This window comes from Lithobates pipiens, unplaced genomic scaffold, assembly GCF_037356315.1.
Source record: "Lithobates pipiens isolate NorthernLeopardFrog02 unplaced genomic scaffold, aLitPip1_a1.2 Scaffold_22, whole genome shotgun sequence".
Taxonomy (NCBI): Eukaryota; Metazoa; Chordata; class Amphibia; order Anura; family Ranidae; genus Lithobates; species Lithobates pipiens.
This window is the reverse complement of record NW_027507784.1, coordinates 8749433-8775485: the sequence shown is the minus strand read 5'-3', so window position 1 is coordinate 8775485 and position 26053 is coordinate 8749433. Positions and strand designations below refer to the sequence as shown.

The 26053-nt window shown below is 42.3% G+C and overlaps 1 protein-coding gene across 3 annotated transcripts in view; it reads right to left on the bottom strand.

The window, feature by feature from the left end:
- Positions 1–708: 708 nt before the first annotated feature.
- Positions 709–26053, bottom strand: part of LOC144000355 (uromodulin-like) — a 58602-nt gene continuing 33257 nt past the window's right edge. For all 3 annotated transcript variants that reach the window (XM_077494147.1, XM_077494146.1, XM_077494145.1), the window contains 6 exons: positions 24153–24307; positions 14411–14659; positions 10540–10702; positions 5887–5965; positions 4922–4942; positions 709–1375 (listed from right to left, as the gene is read on the bottom strand). In XM_077494147.1, coding sequence (XP_077350273.1) covers positions 1317–1375; positions 4922–4942; positions 5887–5965; positions 10540–10702; positions 14411–14659; positions 24153–24307 — 726 coding nt within the window. In that variant the 3' untranslated portion in view covers positions 709–1316. The remainder of the gene's footprint in view (positions 1376–4921; positions 4943–5886; positions 5966–10539; positions 10703–14410; positions 14660–24152; positions 24308–26053) is intronic.

Below are 26053 nucleotides of genomic sequence, written 5' to 3'. Positions count from 1 at the left end.
CTGTTCTGGCCACGCTTCAGACATAGGTTTCAAACAGCAATGGTGTGATCTTCTGCACACTTGTCGAAAAAAGGCCCACACCAAGGAATTTTTAAAAGCTTGGAAGTCAGCAGCACCCTGCACCTGCATAGATCTGCAGTGTAATGCAATAGGGTGGCTGCCATTAAGCTGCACCCTGGAGGTCATCCTGCCTTGTTGTAGTTGTGCCTCCTCACTTTCCTCCTCTCTTCTCTTAGGCACCCAATTACGATTAGTGACATTATCATCCCCTCCCTCCTGGTCACTGGAGCAAACTTGGCAGTATGCTGCAGCTTGGGTAACATGACTATCAGTTTCTTGTCCTTCTGTGGCACCTCCTCTCTCTAGGCTCACATTACTCCCTTCCTCAACCTGGGAACCAACATTGGAGTCTTCAAATTGGTGCACATCCTCCAGCAGCATCTAACCCACACTGTGGTCGAATAATTATGGGGACTCCTTCGTGCATGATGGTGGGGCTACGAGAGGAGTAACTGTGGACAAGGAGCCAGTGGAATAGGCTGCTTTGGCAGCTGGGTTGGAAGGCAAACTACTATGAGCCTGGGTGACATAGGATGAGGAAGATGAGGATGGCTTCACTATCCACTCCATCAACTCTTCTGCATGTTGTGGCTCAACACAGCCAGCAGCAGAAAAAAAGGACAAGAGTGCCCCATGGCCACAGTGGTGGTCTTTATATATATATATATATATATATTTATTATATTTATATGATATTTATTGAAAAGCATTTCTATAATATTTGTTTTTATTAGAAGCTAATAGAGATTAGTGATTGTTTTGGTAATCAAATACAGATGGATATATACAGATAGATATAGAAAAAGATCACATAAATTACCAGCAAAAAGTATTTCTGATTTCTGAGATGTCTTATACCCTTCTTATTCCCCTCATCCCCTACAAATTATACCGGGAAGAAAGGACCGACTCTGGACAAGTCTTGTAGATGTTTCAAAATGTTTGGACTTTCTTTGTCTTTTTTTCTTTCTTCTGATTTTCCTGTCTCTGCCGGTCAGTAAACTTCTATTTCTCTTCTATATGTCACATGTTTTAAGTCATATAAGATTTAATAGATATGAGGAGATCTCTGTCTGTACTTGTTGCTTCTTATAGGTTCCATCTTGCTGAGGTTTTGGCTCCAACATTGGCTCAATTGGCATGTTAGCTTTTAAACAATCCACATTGATTATTTATAGATCCCTTCTATACTATGTACGGCTACACCGATCTACAAATCTCACACCAAGACACACGGATGGGTCAGTATAATACTATTACAACAGTAACAGGAAAACAATGACAGAGAAGAGCTTTGCAGTTGGTAAAGCAGTGCCTGGAAGACAAAAAAAAGGTAATTTTTCAAAAGTGCCCATAACCATTAGATGACAATCCCCCAATCACATTTTCAGGTGTCTCTGGGTCTGGCAGCTAAGAGGAACTTCCAGATGAATCTTCTGACGCGTACACATGATCAGAATATCCGGCGGACTCTCGTGTGTGGGCTCCGGCTGACTTTTTTTCCCAAAGGTCCAGCGGAATTAGAAAGTAGTTTTGACCCAAAAATTCTCGCAGTCCAGCGGACAATCCGGCCGTCTGTGTGCTAGTCCGCGGGACTTTTGAAATGAACGGACTTTCCCGCACACGGAGAAAAGTCCATTCGTTTTGAACGCGGCTCCAGGTAGACGGGACTAGCACAGGAGGTCAATGTCGCCGCCTTTGGCAGCGAGATTGACACGTCGCTGGCTCTGTCACCTGGTATGGACTTAAAGAGGAAGTAAACCCTGATGGGTTTACTTCCTCTTTCATTCCCTGCAAAGGTAAAGCATAATGGACTACTATGCATCGCATAGTAGTCCATCATGTGTCACTTACCTGACACAGGAGCCAGCTAAGTTACCGCTGTCCCATGATGTCACTCCCGCGCATGTGCACGGGAGCCGCCACTCATGGCATGCGCCATAGACAGAGGTGGCTGTCTTTCGGCAAATATCTCCTAAACCGTGTAGGTTTAGGAGATATTTCTTGGACCTACAGGTAAGCCTTAATCTAGGCTTACCTGTAGGTCAAAGTTGATTGTAAGGGTTTACAACCATTTTAAAGGGGAAGCCCTACGCTGAAAAAATGGCGTGGGGGTCCCCCCAAGGTCCATATCAGCACCTTATCCAAGCACGCAACCCGGCTGGTCAGGAAAGGGGGTGGGGATGAGCGAGCTCCCCCCCTCCTGAGCCGTACCAGGCCACGTGCTCTCAACATGGGGGGTTGCTTTGAGGAAGCCCCCCACCCCAAAGCACCTTGTCCCCATGTTGATGAGGACAAGGGCCTCTGCCCGACAACCCTGGCCATTGGTTGTCGGGGTCTGCGGGCGGGGGGCTTATCGGAATCCGGGAGCCCCCTTTAACAAGGGGGCCCCCAGATACCGGCTCCCCACCCTATGTGAATGAGTATGGGGTACAATGTACCCCTACCTATTCACCTGGTGAAAAAAATGTAAAAAAAAAAAAAACACCACACAAGGGTTTAAAATAATTTATTGCACAGCTCCGGGGGTCTTCTTCCATCTTGAGGGGTCTTCTCGCCAGACTCCTTCGCTATCTTCTGCTAGCTCTTTTACTAGCGGAGGAGCCCGGCTTTCTTTGTTGTCGTCCGGGGGTCTTCTTCTGGCGGACTTTCTGGCGGTTTGTCCGCCAGACTAAGTCCGCCGCATAGTCTGATCATGTGTACGCAGCATTCTTGGGAGTAACAACTATCCCCCCCCCCCATAAGATACTACCGAGAAATCTGTAGTGAACCTCCCCCCCCCCCCCAACAATATGTGTATAACAAACCAAATATTCAAATATAAGATCTTGCCTACTGAGTAACATGTATGGGATGGTAAGTTTATACAAAGACATCCCACCCCTCTGTAGTGCCAATGGGCATCACTAGATAAAGAACAAGTTAAAAGTTATTTTTTACAATGTTGCGTTCCTGATGGGAAAAGTAGATCTAGTACTTGGCCCCATTTTCCCAGGAGTCTTGGAACACTGGCTGCAATGTTGGATGCCCCCTCCCTCAGTACACAGCCCCCCAACACCGCATCTAGAAAGGAGGCGCTACCCAGTGCTTGTTTCTGGCTCCAAGCCATGACAAGAGGAGTACAAGGAGCAGTGGACAGTTTGGGAAATATTACTCAATGAGGATGGTTATTTATCTATCTGGAATTAGTACAATGGGTAGGTTAAGAGTCGGTGGTCTGTTTGCTTCAAGTATCCTTCCTACTCACTGATATCAGTGTCTGCTGTCAAGCATTAGGGTAACGGATTCATTTGGAGATTGAAATAGACCGAGTCGCAGCTGCAGCTTGTGCAGTCTTCAATATGGGCTCCAAACATACCTTTATGTGAGGGCTTAGAGCACAGGTGTCAAACACAAGACCTGCAGACCGAATCCGGCCCTCCTGGCCACTTCTTGTGGCCCTCGCACCTTTCCTGCAGCTGCAGGAGAGCTCCAGCCCTCCTCTGGTCCTCCTCCAGACCCCTACTTTCTGCTTTCAAGCAAGGCATGCAGCTTCTTCCCAGCAGCATAAGGAAAGGGGGTGCACTGTGATGTAAGGGAGAGTGATGGACTCAACTTCTGATGGTGGGGTGGCTCTTGACATCTAATATAAGGGGAGGGGATGCGCTGGACATCTAATTTTACAGATACAACCGACTCTTTTTGAAGGCAATAATAATGCTTATGCGGCCTACGATAAAATTGAGTTTGACACCCCTGCCTTAGCCCTTGTACACACGGTCGGAAATTCCGACGTAAAATGTCCGATCGGACTGTGTTGGTAATCTGACGGTGTGTGGGCTCCATCGGACTGTTTCCGTCGGAATATCCGACCGACAAAGTTCTAGAGCTGGGCTATAAAATTTTCCAACAATATGGTCCGTTTGTAGAGAATTCCAATCGGACAAAGTGCCACGCATGCTCATATCAAATTCCTAGACCAAAGCTATTGGCTACTAGCCTGAACGTAGTCCCATCGTAACAAAATAACGTCATCACGTTACGAACGATCGGATTTTCCTACAACTTTGTCCGACCCGTGTGTATGCAACACAAGTTTCGGACAAAATCCGTCGGATTTTGTTGTCGGAATGTCCAACCGTGTGTACACAGGCTTAGAAGAACGCAGTTTATGATACAGATGAGAGAATTCATTCCAGAAACAAGTGCCTTGGCATCATTAGAATGTCCAAGCGTGTGTACAAGGGCTTAGCGTGTTCTTGGGTTAGAGGAATTTTGAGATATTTTCTATATCCCATCCTTGGGAAGGGGCTTCCTCAGATAAGACTCTTATGCTGCGTACAGACGATTGAAATTTCATACAAATGTTCCATGTGAGCTTGCTGTCTTAAATTCCGACCGTGTGTATGCTCCATGGGACATTTGCTGTCGGAATTTCTGACAACAAATGTTTGAGAGCAGGTTCTCAAATTTTCCAACAAGAAGACTTCTTGTTTCGAAAATTCCGACGCACAAAAGTCCACGCATGCTCGCAATCAAGCAGAAGAGCCGCACTGGCTATTGAACTTCATTTTTCTCGGCTTGTCGTACGTGTTGCACGTCACCGCGTTCTTGACGTTCGGAATTTCCGACAACATTTGCGTGACCGTGTGTACGCAAGACAAGTTTGGGCCAATATCCGAAGGAAAAAAATCCATGGTTTTGTTGTCGGACTATCCGACCGTCGTTACGCGGAATTCGTTTTGTCTCATAAAATGAACAACCCTGATCCCTCTATACAGAGGAAGCCCTCCAGATTTCTGAACCTCCACCTAACTTCATTGAATGTTTTATACAGATTCGTAAAATGAACACAATTGTAACATTGAGTTTCCTCTCTTACCTCCACCAGAAGACAAGGCAGCTGAAAGTAAAAAATAAAAAAGAAAAAAATATGTTAATCACCTCGTACATTACAAAATACAAACATCAGGATCTATCTATCTACACTATATTACCAAAAGCATTGGCACACCTTTGAGCGAGTTTGGGATGAAGGAACTTGACTGGCCTGCACAGAGTCCTGATGTCAACCCAACAGAACACCTTTGGGATGAATTAGAGCGGAGACTGCGAGCCGGCTGCTATGCTACTGAGGTCATCACCGCAAATGTATTCAATATTAGCTTTTTTATAGAAAATTCGATACAGGAATGAAGATATACTCAGATTACATATTTACTTTCCTTTTGGATCAATTTACAAATGAATTATCTCCATGAATTGTCTCCATCGATGGAAAGACCGGGTTCAGGTTAGTAAAGGGGAGGCTTTACAAGGAAGGGAAGGATGCTATATCGCGTGTAGGCAGAGGCGGACTGACCATTTGTCCACTCGGGCACTGCCCGAGGGCCCCGGGCCACTAGGGGGCCCCATCAGGGTTGCCAACCTCAGTAAAACCAGGGGCAGTAGGTAAAAATCTGTGTTTTTTTTACATCTGTCTCTGAAATGTCCCTTACCGACATCCTTTTAGTCTACAAATCCTGAGATTATAGCTGCTTTTGTGGCCCCATAATCTCCGATTGCGGGGGGGCCCATAATTTCTTATTGCCCGGGGGCCCCATGAGTTGTCAGCCCGCCCCTGCGTGTAGGTCTCGTCACAAGGAAGGGAAGGATGCTATATTTTAGACTGTAGGCTTGATGATGACTTGTCTACTCCACCTAGCAATGGCGAAAGGAGAACCGGGGCTTCCCATGCGGGAACACCACACCTAAGGGCTGAGGTTTTCAGAGTGCAAAATCCATCTATAAATGAATAGGATACATCAGATATTTCCAAAATGTTTCTTTATTAGGAATAGGTCTTACCTTTCTGGTTCAATGGTCCAAGAGTTATATCTTTCACATCATCATTGCCGACCGAAGCCGATCTCATAGCCGGACAACTCTAAAACCAGAAAATGGGTCATCAAATTCTTACCCAGAAACAATATTGGAGATTTTTCTTGGCCTAATTACTTTCATATTACTGTATACATAGTAAAGGGTTTACTGTTCTAAATGAGAAAAATAAAACAAATTCCCCCACCAACGGGATTTTTAGGCAGCAATAAACAATAAGCGTAGCATACTATATAAAAAAGATTATTTTATTGTATGGTAAAAACATGAGCTTCACCCAGGTATTTAAAATAAAAAATATAAATAGAACCAAGCTTGTATATACAAAAATTACAATGACATCAATGGGCATACACTAAGCAGACCTAACTATAAATATACTGTATAAAATTAGTAACAGCAAAAATAAATTTTTTATAGTTCTAACGCGTTTCAACCACTAGGGTCTTCTTCAGAGATAGTCTGTTGATAGAGAGACAAGATACAACTTAATAAATCTATCGAATAGTATTAGTATTAAACATATTCTAAATTTGTTAGTGTAGTTACCCAGTATAGTATTGCCGAGAGGTTCATATAAATTATAGTGCTTAATGGTGGAGTTTACCCAGGTTCATGCTTAGACGTCCCTCACAAGTTAAGGAAGGTATATGGTCCATACATCTCGCCACAGAATCCAGCAGTGGGGTGAGGGTCGGAAGCCCAGAGGCGCGGCTCACGAGCGGTCACACGACAAAAACCCTATGCCCCACAAAGGTTGTAGGAAGTAGGTGCAAACGTAGGCAGCCTGCCTGTATGGTAAGCCACGCCTGGATAGCTGGGCTGGACAAAAGATTCCCAAAGTGGAAAAGGAGAGACAGTAGCTGGGAAACTATCCCGGGAAGAGTGCCAGATACGGTCAATAACTCCTAGTCCATAGGGGCACCCCCATCAACCAGGGATTCAGAGATACGAGAGTCCTTGTTTGTGTACAGGATACTATTCGATAGATTTATTAAGTTGTATCTTGTCTCTCTATCAACAGACTATCTCTGAAGAAGACCCTAGTGGTTGAAACGCGTTAGAACTATAAAAAATTTATTTTTGCTGTTACTAATTTTATACAGTATATTTATAGTTAGGTCTGCTTAGTGTATGCCCATTGATGTCATTGTAATTTTTGTATATACAAGCTTGGTTCTATTTATATTTTTTATTTTAAATACCTGGGTGAAGCTCATGTTTTTACCATACAATAAAATAATCTTTTTTATATAGTATGCTACGCTTATTGTTTATTGCTGCCTAAAAATCCCGTTGGTGGGGGAATTTGTTTTATTTTACTGATTTATAGGGGTGAGCAGCACCCTTCTTGCTCTTGTCAGCAGTGTGTTCTTTCCAATATTACTGTTCTAAATGAAGTAAAACTTTTATATTTATAATTTCTTACTAATACATTGTTTTTCCAACTTCATGAAAAGAGAGCCTCAATTTTACATGTAATTCGACAAAACACGTCCTCAGCCCGCAGCCTCCTACCCTGTTTCCCCCCCAAAATAAGATCTAGCATGATTGTCGGCGATGGTTGCAATATAAGGCCCTAACCCCCAAATAAACCCTACCCTGTTTTCCCAAAAATAAGCCCTACCCTGAAAATAAGACCTACAAGGACTTTAACTAGGGCTTATTTGGGGGGGGGGGGGTAGTGGTTATATTGCAGCCATCACTGACAATCACGCTAGGTCTTATTTTCGGGGAAACAGCGTAGCAATCGGTGATGTTACAGAGGGAGGAGCCTGGTGGGGAAGCCAAGACACAAGTTTCCACAATAGGTCCGCTCTTCCCTTGTAATTGGCAGCAGGTCATGGGCAAATTCTTTAGCCAATAGCAGGCTGTCTGTTAGCTAAAGACCCACCCACTGCCTGCTGTCAATCACAACTGGAGAGGATCGGATTAGTGATTGGCAGGGCTGGACTGGGACAGAAATTTGGCTCTGGACTTCATCCAGACCGGCCCACTTACATCAGAGTGTCCCTTTAGCACCCCCTTACATCAGAGTGTCCCATCAGCGCCCCCTTACATCAGAGGGTCCCATTACCAGCCCCCTTACATCAGAGTGTCCCATCAGCAGCCCCCTTACTTCAGAGTGTCCCATCAGCAGCCCCCTTACATCAGAGTGTCCCATCAGCAGCCCCCTTACATCAGAGTGTCCCATCAGCAGCCCCCTTACATCAGAGTGTCCCATCAGCAGCCCCCTTACATCACAGTGTCCCATTACCAGCCCCCTTACATCAGAGTGTCCCATCACCAGCCCCCTTACACCAGAGTGTCCCATCACCAGCCCCCTTACACCAGAGTGTCCCATCACCAGCCCCCTTACATCAGAGTGTCCCATCACCAGCCCCCTTACATCAGAGTGTCCCATCACCAGCCCCCTTACATCAGAGTGTCCCATCACCAGCCCCTTACATCAGAGTGTCCCATCACCAGCCCCCTTACATCAGAGTGTCCCATCAGCAGCCCCCTTACATCAGAGTGTCCCATCAGAACCCCCTTACATCAGAGTGTCCCATCAGCACTCCCTTACATCAGAGTGTCCCATCATCAGCCCCCTTACATCAGAGTGTCCCATCACCAGCCCCCTTACATCAGAGTGTCCCATCACCAGTCCCCTTACATCAGAGTGGCCCACTGAGCCATCGGCCCACCGGGAAACTCCCGGTAGTCCCAATGGCCAGTACATGCCTGGTGATCGGTTATCTTAACACTTTATCATTAGCTTTATGCCTGCACAACATCGAGTGTCTTTTGAAACTATTAGGGAATCCATTTCTCTTCTCTTTCTACATGAAATTGTAGACAATAACAAAAAACATTCATTTACAAACATCGTTTTAACTATAAATATGGATCAAAACTATTTATTATTTTTATTGCATATATTTTGATAAAATGTGTTATTTTATTTGCCTATTGGCCCAATTGGGAGTATAGATGCTTATATATATATATTATTATTTTTTTTCTTGCACTCACAATAGTTTGCATTGCACAGAGGGTAGCACTCTAGGCCAAATTGCACTGATAGATCCTTTCCTCCATACTAACACCAATCACAATTAATTACACACACCTGCTTCCTTTTTTGCACCTAACGAGTGACTACCAATGATGCTTCAATACTCCCCACACGCGCGACTTCCCTATCCCCATGATTAAGCTCTGGGGGGGGGGGCGGACTGTAACACGTTGGGGGCATGGCCTGGTCGGAGTCCAGGCTAAGGTTGCCACTCCATTCATTGCAGTAGAACACCATAGATGTGCAACTTCCAGGGGTTACCCTTCCTTTCTGGAACTTTATCATTTGTGTTTGCCTCATACACACGATCGGACTTTGTACAAACTTTCCCGTGGATTTTTGCACAAAGGGCGTTGGCCGTGATCTTGTATTGCATACACACGGCAGGACTTTCTCAGCCGACTTTCACCAAATCACGTGTTTTTTTCTGCTCTTTACTGCCACCTTTGGTCAACTTCTGTATTGTTGTCTGATCTTTTGCATTGAGTATGCATGTTTGTACTTTGTACAAAAGTCCGATGGTTTTCTGTACACACGATCAGACTTTGCTCCATTGGACTTTTGCTGCCAGAAAGTTTTTCCGTTCGCACAGCCAACAAAAGTCAGATGAAAACCGAAAAAGTTTGTCCGGTGGAGCGCACACACAGTCGGATGTTGCCGTAAAACAGCTAATTTGCATGTCTGTTGTCAAAAAGTCAGATCGTGTGCACAGGCCTTTACTTTCAGATGCGTGGGATCGTCAGACCAGTCTTTGTGAAAACACTCGTCTCTCTCTCTTTTTGGTAAAGGTCTCAGTGGAATTTAGTCCAATGGAGCAAAGTCCGGTCGTGTGTACACAAAACCGTCGGACTTTTGTACAAAGTACAAACACGCCATGCTCAGAACCAATGCAAAAGATCAGACAACAATACAGAAGTTGACCAAAGGTGGCGCTGGAGTAATTGAACGTCCTCTTTTGATGTGTCGTCAGTACATTGAAACGGCACTACGTTTGTGTTTGTTGCCTAAAAAGTCCGATTGTGTGTATGCAATACAAACTTACGGCCAACGCCCTTTGTACAAAAGTCCACGGGAAAGTTTGTACAAAGTCAGAGGGAGGTTTACTTCCTCTTTAAGTGGAGCTGGAGCAGTTGGAATAGTAAACTATTTAAACACCCGAAAAAAAAAAAATTGCAATTCTTTTCAGTCTTGTGATTCCCACCGCTCTACCACACTACATATCTAGAGGGCGCCGCCCCTACTTTTCAGATTTTCAGGCTCCTGGGTCCCATCTCTAGTCTGCTCATTAGATATTTAATCATCATCGTCATCACTAGGATAACCCATCGTCCAATCTGCAAGCAAGTGACAAGCAAAGTTGCTAAAATCAGGTAATGACAGTTATCTTTCTGGCTGTGCAGCGTGGCAGGATTTTCTAACCACATGATTAGCCAAAATGATTAATGAAATCCCTTTTCAAGATAAAGTTCATATGCATCATTTTTTTTTTTTTTACTTTGAATTCCGCTGTTGTCCCGAAATCCCAACTTTAAAATAAATGTATGTTATCAATCCATACTCACAGCTGAGCAGTCATTGGTGGAGGTGTCACACAAGCCGACCTGACAGTGTAAATAAATCTGATTGAATCCTCCCAGAAATTTGAACACTTGAAGGGAAAAGCGCCCTCTAAGGGACACTCCATTTTCTGCCACAGAGAGTGTCGGGTCGTTCTTGTTGGGGCATCTAAAAGTGATATCATCAGACAAGGATTAGAGTCATTTTCAATAATATCAAATGTGAGGAACTTCCCTCATAAACTCATAAAACTAAAACGTATTTCATTTTTGGGTTTTCCTCCACCAATGATTAGATCCGGGACACCAATACTTTGACTTGACCGGCGACGTCTAGAAAAGGGCTTTATATGCAAAAACAGGAGGCCCGTTCATTATGTAATAAAAGATAAAAAAAATACTTTTGAAATATGTAATTTTCCTTTTTTTGTTGTGCTTTGAGTTTTAGACAAATGGTCCAAATAGCAACTTGAAAATTTTAAAGAGACTTTAACAAAAGCTACTATTTTATCACTGCTTTTTTTGTTGTTGTCCAACCACACCTCAAAGAAAAAAAAAAAAAAATACAAAAAAGTAAAAAAATTAAAATAAATAACCATTTTTGTGTACTTTGTGTATTCTACCTATGTATTTTGATTTCTTTTCTTTTTTTGTATTAAATAAAATCTTTTAATGTGATTTTTCAGAATTAACTTGTTTCTGTCTGAACTATTGGCACCGCAATAATCACCATTTTCCCAATCGCTCTATCAAATCACTAAATAAATACATTTTTAAAAGTATAAACATTTTTGTTATATTTTTAAAATCTTATCACTGATTATCATCCTTAATTTAAAAAAAAAAATTTAAATAAAAAAACACAGATAGCAATGTGCAAATTAATTTGGGATGTTTCCTTTTGTATCTTTATTTCATTATTTGCTTGTTTTACCTTTTTTTCTCTTTTTTTTTTAGACAATTTGAAGTCTAAATAGCAACATATACTGGACACTTTTTTCAGCTTTTTTGTTATATTTTTTATTGTTAATAAGTGTCAAACAACAATAAAAAATAAATAATAGCACTAGTTACTCTTGTGCTACGTACACACGAGCGGATTTTCCGCCGGACAAATCTTGGATGTTTTTTCCGACGGAATTACACTCAAGCTTGGCTTGCATACATACGGGTCACACAAAAGTTCTCGGAACTTTCGACCGCCAAGAACGCGGTGACGTACAACAACACTACGACGAGCCGAGAAAATTAAGTTCAATGCTACCGAGCGCGCGTCAAATTGTTTCCGAGCATGCGTAGAAATTTTGCACATCGGAATTGGTACAGACAATCGGGATCTAAACTTTTTCCGACCTAAAAATTGAGAACCTGCTCTCAATCTTTTGCTGGCTGGAATTCCGCCAGCAAAAGTCCGATGGCGCATGCACACGGTCGCATTTTCCGACCAAAAGCTCTCATCGGACTTTTGCTGGTGGAATTTCCAATTGTGTGTAGGGGGCATAAAGAGGTTAAAACATTTAAGATCCATTAAAAAATAAATAAATATCTTTAACCACTTCCCGACCAGCGCACGACGATGTACGTCGACAGAATGGCACGGGCAGGCATATTGGTGTACAGGTACGTCCAATATTCGATGCTGCCCTGCCATCGGGAGCGCGCCAGCGGCGGCGCGCTCTGGCACTGGTCGGGACCCCCGTGAGTCCGGTCGCGGGACCCGTGGACTCGATCGCCGCGGGCATCCCCGCGATCGTCTCACGGAGCGGCCGAATGGAGGAAATGCTGTATAAATAACATTTCTCCATTCTGCCTAGCAACTAGTGACGCTGATCTCTGCTCCATGTGATTGGAGCAGAGATCAGTGTACTCTAAATGAAAGCCCAACCCCTCCACAGTTAGTAACACACCCCTAGGAACACTTAACCCCTACACTGCCACCCACTGGTTAACCCTTTCACTGCCAGTGTCATTTACACAGGAATCACTGCATTTATATAGCACTGATTACTGTATAAATGACAATGGTCCCAAAAATGTGTCAAAAATGTCCGATGTGTCCGCCGCAATGTCGCAGTCACAATAAAAATCGCAGATCGCCGCCATTACTAGTAAAAAAAAAATAATAAAAAATTATTAATAAAAATGCTATAAAACTATCCCTATTTTGTAATCTCTATAACTTTTGCGCAAACCAATCAATAATCGCTTATTGTGATTTTTTTTACCAAAAATATGTAGAAGAATACGTATCGGCCTAAACTGAGGGAAAAAATTTTTTTTTATATATTTTTGGGGGATATTTATTATAACAAAAAGTAAAAAATAATGCGTTTTTTTCAAAATTGTCGCTCTATTTTTGTTTATAGCGCAAAAAATAAAAACCGCAGGGGTGATCAAATACCACCAAAAGAAAGCTCTATTTGTGGGAAAAAAAGGACGTAAATTTTGTTTGGGAGCCATGTCACATGACCGCTCAATTGTCAGTTAAAGCGACGCAGTGCCGAATCGCAAAAAGTGGTCTGGTCTTTGACCAGCAAAATGGTCCGGTCTGCAAGTGGTTAAAAATCACCTTAAAAGCCCTAAACCACAATAATTTTATACATATATCTAAATGCACAACACATCGGACCTTGAAACCTTTTATATATATTAATTATCTCTAAATGCACAACACATTGGACCTTGAAACAGATGGGCTACAACAGCAGAAGACCACACCGAGTGCCACTCCTGTCAGCTAAGAACAGGAAACTGAGGCTACAATTGGCGCAGGATCACCAAAATTGGACAATATAAGATTGAAAAAAACGTTGCCTGGTCTGATGAGTCTGGATTTCAGCTGCGACATTTAGATGGAAGTGTCAGAATTTGGTGCATGGATCCATCCTGCCTTGTATCACTGGTTCAGGCTGGTGGTGGGGGTGTAATGGTGTGGGGGGGATATTTTCTTGGCACACTTTGGGCCCCTTAGTACCAATTGATCATGGTTTATACACCACGGCCTACCTGAGTATTGTTGCTGACCATGTCCATCCCTTTATGACTACAGTGTCCCCATCTTCTGATGGCTCCTTCCAGCAGGATAATGCCCCATGTCACAAAGCTCCAATCATCTCACCACTGGACAATGAGGTCCCTGTCCTCCAATGGCCTCCACACTCACCACATCTCATCCAATAGAGCACCTTTGGGATGTAGTGGAACTGAGGAATGTTTTCCAACACCGTGTTGAATCTATGCCACAAAGAATGAAGGCAGTTCTGAAGGCAAAAGGGGGTCCAACCCGGTACTAGCAAGGTGGAACTAATAAAGTGGCTGGTGAGTCTATCATGATAGTGGGGGAGACACTTTTTGAGAGTCTCATCTTAGCAAGGAACTGGTATACTTTCCCACCCTTCACCCATGGAGGTACAAAACTGAATGCCTTCTATTCTAGGCTTGCCCTTCAGTGCCCCAAGCAAAATCTAAAGAACAATTTTAGCAAACTCCAGTCCAACTGATAACATTTCCCACCCATATCTACACTCCACTGTTACTCCATTGTCATCCTTCACTCACTTCATCTAAATAGGAAAACCAACTCTTACTCACTTGGTCACTTGGTGTATTGCTATTGTATAAATGATGTCAAAGGTAGGAAGAAGTTTCCAACCATGTAACCAATAACATGATAATAGGGATCATGTGGTCCCCATCACTCAGCTATATCTGAGGAATATGGGTTTCCGGGGAATGGCCATTTCTGCAATGGAATAGTTCCTGGCTGCTGATCTGATTGTGTGCTCTGAGTTTAATTGGCAATGCAGGTAAAATAATAAAATGGCAACATTTATTATAGTTTGAGAAGAATAATATACAACATATATAATGAACTTACTGGTTGGTTATGATATTATATCTGGGACCGTAGGAGGTGTCAGCTGTTGGGGTGGCGTAGCAGTTTTTCATGAGGAGCACAAATGGAGATGAGCTCGTAGCTCCGGTTACAACGACACCAACATATAGGATGGAGGAGGAGTTCAGCCACACCTGGGAGGCGGTATACGGGGTGGTGTATCCGGAATCTTGGAATAGACCCATCGTTATTGTAAAATTTGCTGTTCCAGCCACATTGATAATAGCTGAGCTGTAATAGAATTTTGTCATTATTAAAAAGAAGCAAAAATTATAAAGACGTGATGTGTTCATTTTTGGTCTCAGATAGAGATAGTCACTCTGTTTTAGAATCACTCTATACCAGGGTTTCTCAATCAGGGTCCCATGGAAGACTTGGATTCCTCCAGAGGTTGCTAGGGATTCCTTGAGCAATGAGCAATTTCTGTCTCTCAGATAAGCTCCCATTGAAACCATTGATCTTTTTTAGGCTATCTGTAAAGGGGTGATTCTTCTCAATGACTGCAATGGTAAGGAGCATTCTTCTGATTGACCATAATACTTAGGCAGGGGTCTCCAAATTTTCTAAACAAAGGGCCAGTTTACTGTCCTTCAGATTTAAAAGGGGGCCAGACTGTGGCCATTGGGAGTATAAATGGTCCCAATGTCAGTGTGAATTAACAACGCCCCATCTCTGGTTTCATTAGGAGAAATAATGCCCCATCATTGGTGTAAGTGGGAATAAAAACAATGCCCCATCATTGATGTCAGTGGGAGGAATTGTACCCCATCATTTGTGTCAGTGGGAGAAATGGCGCCAAATCGTTGATGTCAGTGGAAGAATTTGTGCTCCACCATTGGTGTTATTGGGAGAAATTGTGTCCCATCATTGTTGTCAATGGGCCCCATTGTTGGTGCCATTTGGAGGAATTGTGTCCCTTCATTGGATTCAGTGTGGGGGGAATTAGTTCTCATTGTTGGTATCAGTGGATGAAAATAGTTCTTCAAGGGCTGGATAAAAGCAAGAAAGGGGTGACATCTAGCCACCAGGCCACAATTTGGAGACCACTGCACTAATGTATCATGAGCTGTAGATGCAGCCATTTTTATCAGGGGTTTCCTGAGATCGGAGAGTTATTTAAAGGGTTCCTTTGTGTTGAAAAAGGTTGAGAATGGCTGCTCTATACCATAAAGGGAATACATAGTATGAAGATCTTAAGGCTGATTTTTACTAAAGGAGTTGAGAATTCTCACGCATAAAATTTTGTGAATATTCACTTCAAATAATTATCATGTGAAATGTTAAAGTAGTTGTAACCCTTAAAAAAAATAAAAAAAAATAGAGCATGATAGGCAGCACGGTTCTTGTGCCATGTCATTTACCCCTTCTATGTTCTAAAAAATCTGGTTGATCCTGACAATGCCTGTGCCCCCCCTGTGTTGAGCATGGTAATCATGGCTGTTGATCCATGAATACCATGGTTAGTTTACGTATGTGCCTCCATCGGCCTGCTGCTCTGCCCTTTCACCCCTCCCTCCTTGCCTGTCTGCTCAGGAGTCTGTAGCATTAATATGAAGAAATCCTGTATTCTGCTCCGCTACAGGATTATATCATTTGCAGTGTGTGTCTTTTTGTACAATTGTGCAAAATACCTTATTTTTTTATTTATTTTTTTGAAAACATTTTATGTGCAAAATACCTTATTTACAGCTGGGGCGCTCACATGACCCCCAGATGCTCTCCTCTCGGCTGACGTCAGTGGAGAATCTTGACACCTGCCATTGTAGTGCTCAGAGAGGGGAAAGGAGAGCAGTGGGAGGTCGCCTGAGTGCCCAGCAGAGCTGTAAATAAGGTATGAGGTGAGGAAACGAAACGAAAGGAACATTAGCATGTTGTCGGCAATTCCATCCACTGAACCTCTGGATGAGCTTGAATGGCTGCAGCCAAAGGTTTCAGGGTCAAGATAAATAATTCGGAGGAGAGAGGGCAACCCTGTCTCATACAACGATGGACTGGTAATGGCTCAGGGGTGAAACATAATACTTCAGGATAGCAGTAGGTTGAGCATAAAGGGTGGATACCCAAGAAAGAAAGGTAATCATCGAGGCCCAATCATCAAAGGACATTGAGTGACAAGAACATAGCCTGGTTGAAGCGAGATTTATGATAGTGTATAGCTCTGTGGATGTTGTCTCTGGAGAATGAACCCATCCTGGTGCTTAGGAATTAACTTCCCCAAAAAAGATGATGAGCCTAATGGCCAAGATTTTTGCTAGGATTTTCACGTCAGTATTGAGGAGTGATATGGGGTCAAAATTGGACCAGGCATAGCAGGTTTGGGGTTCATGACCACATTGGCCTTGAATGATTCCAGTGGGAAAGGGTGGTCAGTTTTTAGATGGTTTAAAACTGGCTGTAGGTGGGGGATAAGGAGGTCAGAGAATTTTTAATAAAAGAGATCCATATAACCATCACGTCTGGGCCATTTATTGGTCTTAAGGCTACAAATTGCTGCTGTAATTTCCAAAATGGTAACATCAGCTTCCATAATTTGTTAGTGGTGTGCACGAAAGTGTGGTAAGGCAGAGTTTATTAAAAAAAAGCCTGTAACCGAATGGCGGAAAGTGGTTCGGAGGCACAATATAAATGGGTTAAATGGTGGCACAATTCTGTCATGATGTCCTGAGGGTTGCTAATTAGTTTATGGTAATGTGTACAGAGAGTAATAGGTCTATGTTGCAATGAGAAACATTGTAGGCATTTTACCAACACGGTTTGCTGCTTTGGATGTAAAGTTTCAGTTTTTCTGAGATGTCAGTGTGGCAAAGATTGAATTTCGTACAAACCTTATCCAGACCGAGGTGGGCTTGGATTTATGGGCTTCTGAAGCTTGCTTAAGTTCTGATTCCAGATGAAGCCGATGCTGGTCCTCCAGGCAGCAGGGCTGGGAGGCTATCTGAATATTGGTGGCTTCTCGCCACTGATTAGTAAGCCTCCTGCAGTGTGCTCAGCAAGGAAACCAAATCCATATTTTGCTGAAAGTATTCAGTAGTGATTGATCGTAGCTTGTCTAGAATGTCAGGGAAGGAGAGTAAAGTGTCGCTGAGTACCCAGCCCAGTGGTTTTCATTTTTGTATCAAAGCAGACAATTATCACTGGGTCATGGTTGGCCCAGGGAATTGTGTGGATGGTCATTTGGTGTAGTTTTGGAACAAGGGACTTATGGAGCCATGCATGGTCAATGCGAGTAAGAAGGTTGTGTGAAGAGGAAAGAAAATGTGTAATCTTGCTTCATTGGATGCAATTCATGGCCGGCTTTGACAAGGCCTGCTTGCGTAAAGAATTTAAGGTAGCAAATGGATTCAGAGGCAGATGGGCGATGGGCACCTGAAGAGTTGTCCAGAGTGGGATGCATCACCGCAGAGTAAAATTGTACATGGGATTCCAGAAGCTGAAGGAGATGGGACAGAAATGGGAGGTTAGCTGTATTCAGGGTGTAGAAGTTGAGAAAGGTCACCTCAACTCCCTGTAGGGAGTCCTGGGATATTAAATATCTGCCATGTAGGTTTTGTATCTGTTTGTGGCAAACAGAATCTGCTCCTGCCCCTCTCTGATGCAACGGGAATCCTGTGTTGCATCAGAGGGGGGCAGGGTCATCCATACATGTCACTGGTAATCCCCGGAATTTCCCCTTGTCAGAGGGGGACAGGATCACGTGATGGGTGGCCCCACCCTCAGCTACATAAGACCTGTCATGCTAGTGCTGCGTCATTGGCTGGGTGCCTCCCATGGAGGCAGGATCCTGTGTGTGTTCCTCGCTAGAGATCATCCATCGCTGGAGATCGAGAATTGGATTACATCGCTGGAATCTCTTTTTTATTTTTTTATTTTAAATAAAGGACTTGTCCCAAGCTGTCTCCTGTGGTTTTTAACATTTAGACGCTTTATTTTTGTGAAATGGTAATTTACATGGGGGGGGGGGCGGGATCTGGGTGTCCCCTTTATTAAAGGGGGCTTCTAGATTCCGATAAGCCCCGCGCCTGCAGACCCCCACAACCACCGGGCAAGAGTTGTGGGGATGATTCCCTTGTCCCCATCAACATGGGGGCATCCTCCCCATGTTGAGGGCATGTGGCCTGGTACGGTTCAGGAGGGAGCGCCTCCCCCCTCTTTTCCTGTGGCCTGCCAGGTTGTGTGGTTGGACAAGGGCCTGGTATGGATTTTTGGGGGAACCCCACGCCATTTTTTTTTAAATTCGTGCAGAGTTCCCCTTAAAATCCATGCCAGACCTGAAGGGCCTGGCATGGATTTTTGGGGGGAACCCCATGCCATTTTTTTACTTTGGTGCAGAGTTCCCCTTAATATCGATACCAGACCTGAAGGGCCTGGTAATGGAATTTTGGGGGACCCCAATGCATTTATTTTTTATTTTTCAATGACTTTCAATTACTTTTATGTGTATTGTCGGGACCAACAATCCATTAAAAGTCGCCACTAGCACTAGCACTTTTAAATGATTTTTTTTCCTTTAGAAATATCATTTTGCTCTCGGACTGTTATAAATACGGGAAACATGCGCCACTTTACAGGCATATTATAAACACCCCCCAGGTATGAAATTTAAAGGAATATTTCACTTTTATTGTTTCACTTTAAACATTATTAAAATCAGTGCTCCCAAAAAAACTTCAGTTTTTAAAACTTTTTTTTTTGCATTGATACATGTCCCCTGGGGCAGGACCCAGGTCCCCAAACACTTTTTATGACAATAACTTGCATATTGACCTTTAAAATTAGCACTTTTGATTTCCCTTATAGACTTTTAAAGGGTGTTCCACGGCTTTTCGAATTTACTGCGTACGCCCCAAATTGTTTGTGGTTCACTGAATGGGCGAACAGCCAATGTTCGAGTCGAACTCAAGTTCGACCCGTAGAGATAGCCCTTCCCTACTCCTACACCTTGCTAGGACTACTGTGTGTATGGTCCTGCTCCTTTCATGCTTATCCCCAAATTGTGTTCGGAATCAGGATCCAATACAGAGACTCAGCTGTGCTTGATATCAGAGAGGCCTGTATGTCTGTTTGTTGTGGCCACTGTAGTAGAATTTCATATTAATCAATATATATTTTATGTTTTTCCATAGATATAGAAAGTCTTCATTTTTAAATGTTGAACTTTAGATGACCTCTCTGTTTCTTTCTGATATTTTTTAGAAGATAGTTTACTGGGTGAAAATTCATTAGGATACTTCATAGTTTTTAAATTCACTAAGAAGAAGAGAGAAATTTTGACAGCAGTTGAATACAGCCTGATAAGATAAGAACATCTTATACAGGTGGTTTAGAAATAATTATGTGGAATATGGGAAAGTAATGTACAGTACATTAATTAAGTCTGACAGAGTCAAACAAAGATCTGCTTGTGCCCTCATTAAAACTGTTAAAATACATTGAATAAGAAAACACTGATATGTATGTATATATTAATAATAAGACAATATTGAATAAAGTAATTGGCTTTGTATACATATATTAGACATGGGCGCCTTCAAAAAATTTGCTTCGTTTCGTTCCGTATGAAAAAAAAAATCGTATTTTGTAATCCGCGTACGAAATTCATTTCTGTTTTGTATGAAATACGAATTTTCGCTAGGTTCGTAAACTTTTCGTTAAATAACAAAAGTTAGTTATGATGAATTTATCATTATGAGGGGTTCCCACCATCCCTGTGCTGTGCTGACTTCCTGGGTTTTTAACCTTTCGTTTCGTTAACTTTACTAAAAATAACGAAAGTTCATAATGATGAATTTATCATTATGAGAGGTTCCCACTATCCCGGTGCTGTGCTGACTTCCTCTGATTGGTGAAAAAAATACACCAGTCATGTTTCTGTTAATTTGGATCCAAAATTGGTTAATGAAATTTCCTATTTTGTTTGAAATTCGTAAGCATAGAAATTCCCATAGGGTTCCCACCATCCCTGTGCTGAGTTCCTGGGTCTGAGTGTACACCCGCTGTGTCTATTATGAGGGATTCCCACCATCCCTGTGCTGTGCTGACTCCCTGGGTTTTTAAACTTTAGTTACGTTGACTTTTTGTTAAAATAACGAAAGTTTGTTATGATGAATTTATCATTTTGAGGGACTCCCACCATCCCTGTGCTGTGCTGACTTCCTGGGTTTTTAACCTTTAGTTTTGTTAACTTTTCGTAAAAATAACGAAAGTTTGCTATGATGAATTTATCATTATGAGGGGTTCCCATCATCCCTGTGCTGTGCTGACTTCCTCTGATTGGTGAACAAAACATCAGTCATGTCTGTTAATTTGGATCTGAAGTTCCAAAATTCGTTAACAAAATTTCGTATTTCATATGAAATTCGTAAGCATAGAAATTCCCAATAGGGTTCCCACCATCCCTGTGCTGACTTCCTGGGTTTTAACTTTTAGGTTCATTAACTTTTTGTAACAATTACAAATTTTTCGTTATGATGAATTTATCATTATGAGGGGCTCCCACCATCCCCGTGCTGTGCTGACTTTCTGGGTTTTTAACTTTTAGGTTCCTTAACTTTTCGTTAATTATGAATTTTCATTATGAGTTTGGATCTGGAAACTTGTAAAAGAAATTTCGGAATTCGTTTGCATAAAAATTAGTATATCAGATTCGTACGAATGTACGAATTTTCAGAAATTCATACGAATTTTCGTTTTTTACTAAACCAATTGCACATGTCTAAAATATATATATATATATATATATATATATATATATATATATATATATATATATATATATAGCTAGTAAGTGATACAGTACTTTTTTGTGAAACTATATATATATATATATATATATATATATATATATATATATATATATATATATATACACATACACATAGGATTGTATAGTGAAAGACAATACGACATAACACACATTTGATGGGGTTTTGAAAGTTCATTTTCCCAAAGTCATAAATCTGTTATCCTTGAAGTTAGTTAATTCTTATCAGGACGAGGAGGGTTTGATTTAACACAGCTGGGTGTCATACTGTCTCTATACGGGTGTTTTTAATTGGACAAAAACAGTTATAAATCACTTCAATGATCATACTGGAATTCTGGGAGTGAATACGTTTGTCTGGTTGTAGAACAGGTGTCAGATTTATGGTTAGTTACATTGAGGTAGATCTTAGCAACCAATCATATCTAGTAGAGATGGCTAAGATAAGGCTTGTAAAAGGTATATAAATGCAAGTTTTACAATTGTTAGATAGACAAGTCCAGATAGGTGTCTATCAGGCTCACTGCTACTGTATATATGCAGCCCAATTGCATGGGTAATGGCGGTGAGAACCAATAGGCAAATATCTGTTCCTTTGTTATAACTTGTCTCCTCGAGTCAAATAAAGAAAACCTGCATCACTGAAGTCCTGCCTGGTTCAATATGTTATTATTCAACTTCACCACCTGTGTCCTTAGAACACTGTCTAATTTTAGATGTATGTGATGGAGGTTTGGTTTCTTTATATATTTATAAATTGTCATTATGCAGATTTTTCCATAAAGTATTTTTTTTATTCTTGAACACCGATAGTTCCTTCTTGAATAATTATTTGGCAAACCCTCTTTTTTTCCCCTCCTTTTTTGTATGCTTAACTCAATTCAGAGGAAGGCACCTATATGGTAGACATGTGCAAAAGGAAAAAATTTGTTTAGTTTTGTTTCGTTTTAATTCGTTATCTCATTAATTTCGTTTAGTTATATTCGTTAAGTTCCTTAAATTCGTTTTTGGATTTTGTTTAGTTTTCTATCGAATTCGAAAAATCGGCCACATTCGAAAATATTTCAACCAAATTCGAAAATATTTCTGCTGGATTCGAAATGATTTCAACATGATTCGACATTATTTCAACCACATTCTAAAATATTTTGTGACCCGACTTTAGGGCCATGTGTCTCGGGGTCACTTGGTGCTAGAAACTCCAAATCTGGATATGTTGTAGTGCTAGTACTATTGTGTTTGCATACCAAATTTGGGGTTTCTAGCTAAAAGTGACCCCGAGATACGTGGCCCCAAAATCGGGTCGCAAAATGTCATTCTCTGCTCTAATAACTAATAACATTTTGCGACCCGATTTTGGGGCCACATATCTCGGGGTCACTTATAGCTAGAAACCCCAAATTTGGTATGCAAACACAATAGTACTAGCACTACAACATATCCAGATTTGGAGTTTCTAGCACCGAAATAATGTCGAATCATGTTGAAATCATTTCGAATGCGGTTTAAATCATTTAGAATCATGTCGAATTCATTCGTTATATTTCTTTCGTATTCGTTGTAATTTGTTCTTTTTTTATTCGGACATTCGGATGCATCCGAATGTCCGAAAGATGCAAAATTCGGCCAGATTTCGATTCGTTACGAAACGAATTGCACAAGCCTACTATATGGTTAATTACTATTTAATCCCTGAGGTGATGGTATGTTATGACTACTATCATGAGTACTTGGGAGTCCATTTTAGTCTTCTTTACTGGGATGTAACCGTGGTGTCTTCTTTTACATTTTAGTTTCATTCGATACTAGAGGAGGTCACATTAGCAAAATTAAGGTACAGGTCTCAGCTGTCATTGTGTTCTGGCCGGCCTGGATAGTAACAGAGATTTGTTCACAGCTCTGGTTATGGGGAGCCCAGCAATGGCAGACCTTAGCCTGGTCTCCGGGAGGCACCACTGACTTGGGAGGACAAAAATCACATGGAGAATTGAATATAAAGCCGCGTACACACGGGCGGACTGTATGGCCAACTTAGTCCGTCAGACAATCTGACGGACAGTCCGTCCTACTTTCGAATGAACGGACTTGACCACACACGGATGCACAAACAGTCCGTCGAAAGTTTGCGCGATGACGTGTACAGCACGTACGACGGGACTAGAAATAGGAAGTCCAATACACAGCAATGCAACCTTTCGCCGTGTAAATCCTTTCTGAGCATGTGCCATACTTAGTCCGTCGAACTAGCCTACTCACGAGCGGATTGTCCGCTGAAACCAAAGTACGACGGACAATATTACGGAAATTCCGAAATACTTAGTCCGCCAGACTGCACGCTGAAAAAGTCCGCTGAAGCCCACACACGAGCGGACTGTCCGCTGAAATGTGTTTCGACGGACTAAGTTGGCCAGACAGTCCGCCCGTGTGTACGCGGCTTTAGTCATTGTGTGTGTGTGCGGCCTAAACTTTATATCGTCAGGAATTTACAGCTCATTCTACGTCTGCAGCCACCCCCCCCCCCCCGCCTAGGGCAGTTTGTAGACAAACCAAGGGCACTGAAAAAATTGAGTTTATATCTACTAATATTACAGGACCACTTCCCTGTAGCTGATTTTCAATGTTCAATAACATATTAGTTTGAATTGTATCACATCACCCCCTAGATTCAGTATATATCTGCCTGTGTGACTGGTAGGGTGACTGTAATCCTAGTGTATAAAGCGGAGCCTGATGTATACATCACTGTGGAGTATGTTGGTGCTATATAAACATAGGAATTGCATTTCTACAGGACTGGACACCAGTTGGTTTGGTTACAACATCTGAGTGCGATCTCAGCTCCTTTAGCTCTACGCCTGGATCAGGACTGGACACCAACTGGACTGTCACAAGATCTGAGCACAATTTTATCTCATTCACCACCACACCTGTATCTAGGAAAGGTACCAAGGAAAAGCGACTCACACTACGTAGGTGCTGACAGCGGTTAGAAGGTTGATCTCCATGTCTGATGGATAAGAGCAATGAAAGTCAATGGGGATCTCGTCTCTTATAATCACTCCGTCAGATTGTGATGAAAGGTATACAGTATTTGTATATGTGATCTTAGTTCCATCTTTCTGCAAAAAAAAAAAAAACAAGTACAGTAAAAATTAAAAAAAAAAAAACAATTCCAGGAAAATATATATATATTTTAATTTTTTTTCCTTCTAAGTAAATTTGACTTTCTGCATGCAGTCATGTATCTGGCTTATTTCTACTGCAGCCCACCGCTTGGTGTGAGCTGATATTATAGTCAAAGCGAGGCATCATAATTAGTCAGTATCATAGGTTACCCCGTGTGGCATATATTCCCCCTGTTTAGACCCCTGATATTTCACCCCTGCCAAAAAGCGACTGTACTTCCAAGCGCCCTTTCAGTGGAATTTCAAGTGCACTTTGCACTTGTAGTTTGCCCTTGTAGTGCAACGTGGATTTGCCTTTTGTAAATAACCCCCAAAGTCTTTTGAAAAAATATTTTTAAATAAATGTGACTGGCAGTGAAGGGGTTAACCACTAGGTGGCGCTGTAGGGGTTAAGTGTGTCCTAGGGAGTGATTCTAACTGTGGGAGGGGGAGGGGCTGTGTGTGACATGACACTGGTCACTGCTCCCAATCACAGGGAGCTGTGATCAGTGTCCTGTCACTAAGCAGAATAGGGAAATGCTCATTTACATCAGCATCTCCCCGTTCTTCCTCTCCGTGAGACGATCGCTGGACCCGCGATCATGCTCATGGAGCTGCCGGCGGCGCTTGCACGCCGGCAAGATGCCTCTTCAAGGGCAAAGTACAGGTACATAATTCTGCCTGTACATGCCCTTCTGCCACAGTATATCTGCGTGAGACGGTCGGGAAGCGGTTCATTTACAGAACATGCCTTTGAAGATGCTTTTTATTTTTTATTGTGAAGCAAACAACAAATAGGACAAAATAACAGAAAAAGTCAATGTGCAGAACTATTCACCCCCCTAAAGTCAATACTTTGTAGAGCCCCCTTTTGTGGCTATCACAGCTCCAAGTCACTTTGGATAAGTCTCTATGAGTCTTGCCACATCTTTCCACTGGGATTTTTGCCCATTTCTCCTCCTTGCAAAACTGCTCCAGCTCCTTCAAGTTGGATGGTTTGCGCTTGTGAAGAGCAATCTTTAAGTCTGACCACAGATTTTCTATTGGATTGAGGTCTGGGCTTTGACTAGGCCATTCCAACACATTTCCATATTTCCCCTTAAACCACCCAAGTGTTGCTTTAGCAGTGTGTTTGGGGTCATTGTCCTGCTGGAAGGTGAACCTCCATCCTAGCCTCAAATCACACAGAGTGCTACAGATTTTGCTAAAGAATATCCCTGTATTTATCACCATCCATCTTTCCCTCAACTCTGACCAGTTTCCCAGTCCCGACTGCTGAAAAACATCTCCACAGCATGATGCTGCCACCACCATGTTTCACAGTGGGGATGGTGTTCTTTGGGTGATGTGATGTGTTGGGTTTGAGCCAGACATAGCATTTTCTTTGATGGCCAAAAAGTAAAATTTTATTCTCATCAGACCAGATCACCTTCCTCCATACATCAGAGCAGATCACCTTCCTCCATACATTTTGGGAGTCTCCCACATGCCTTTTCCCAAACTCAAAATGCGCCATTTTGTTTTTGCTGAAAGTAATGTCTTTCTTCTGGCCACTCTGCCATAAAGCCCAACTCTATGGAGCGTACGGCTTATTGTCCTCCTATGTACAGATACTCAAGTCTCTACTGTGGAACTCTGCAGGGTTCCCTTAGGTCTCTGTGCTCCTCTCTGATTAATGCCCCCCTTGCCCGCTCCGTGAGT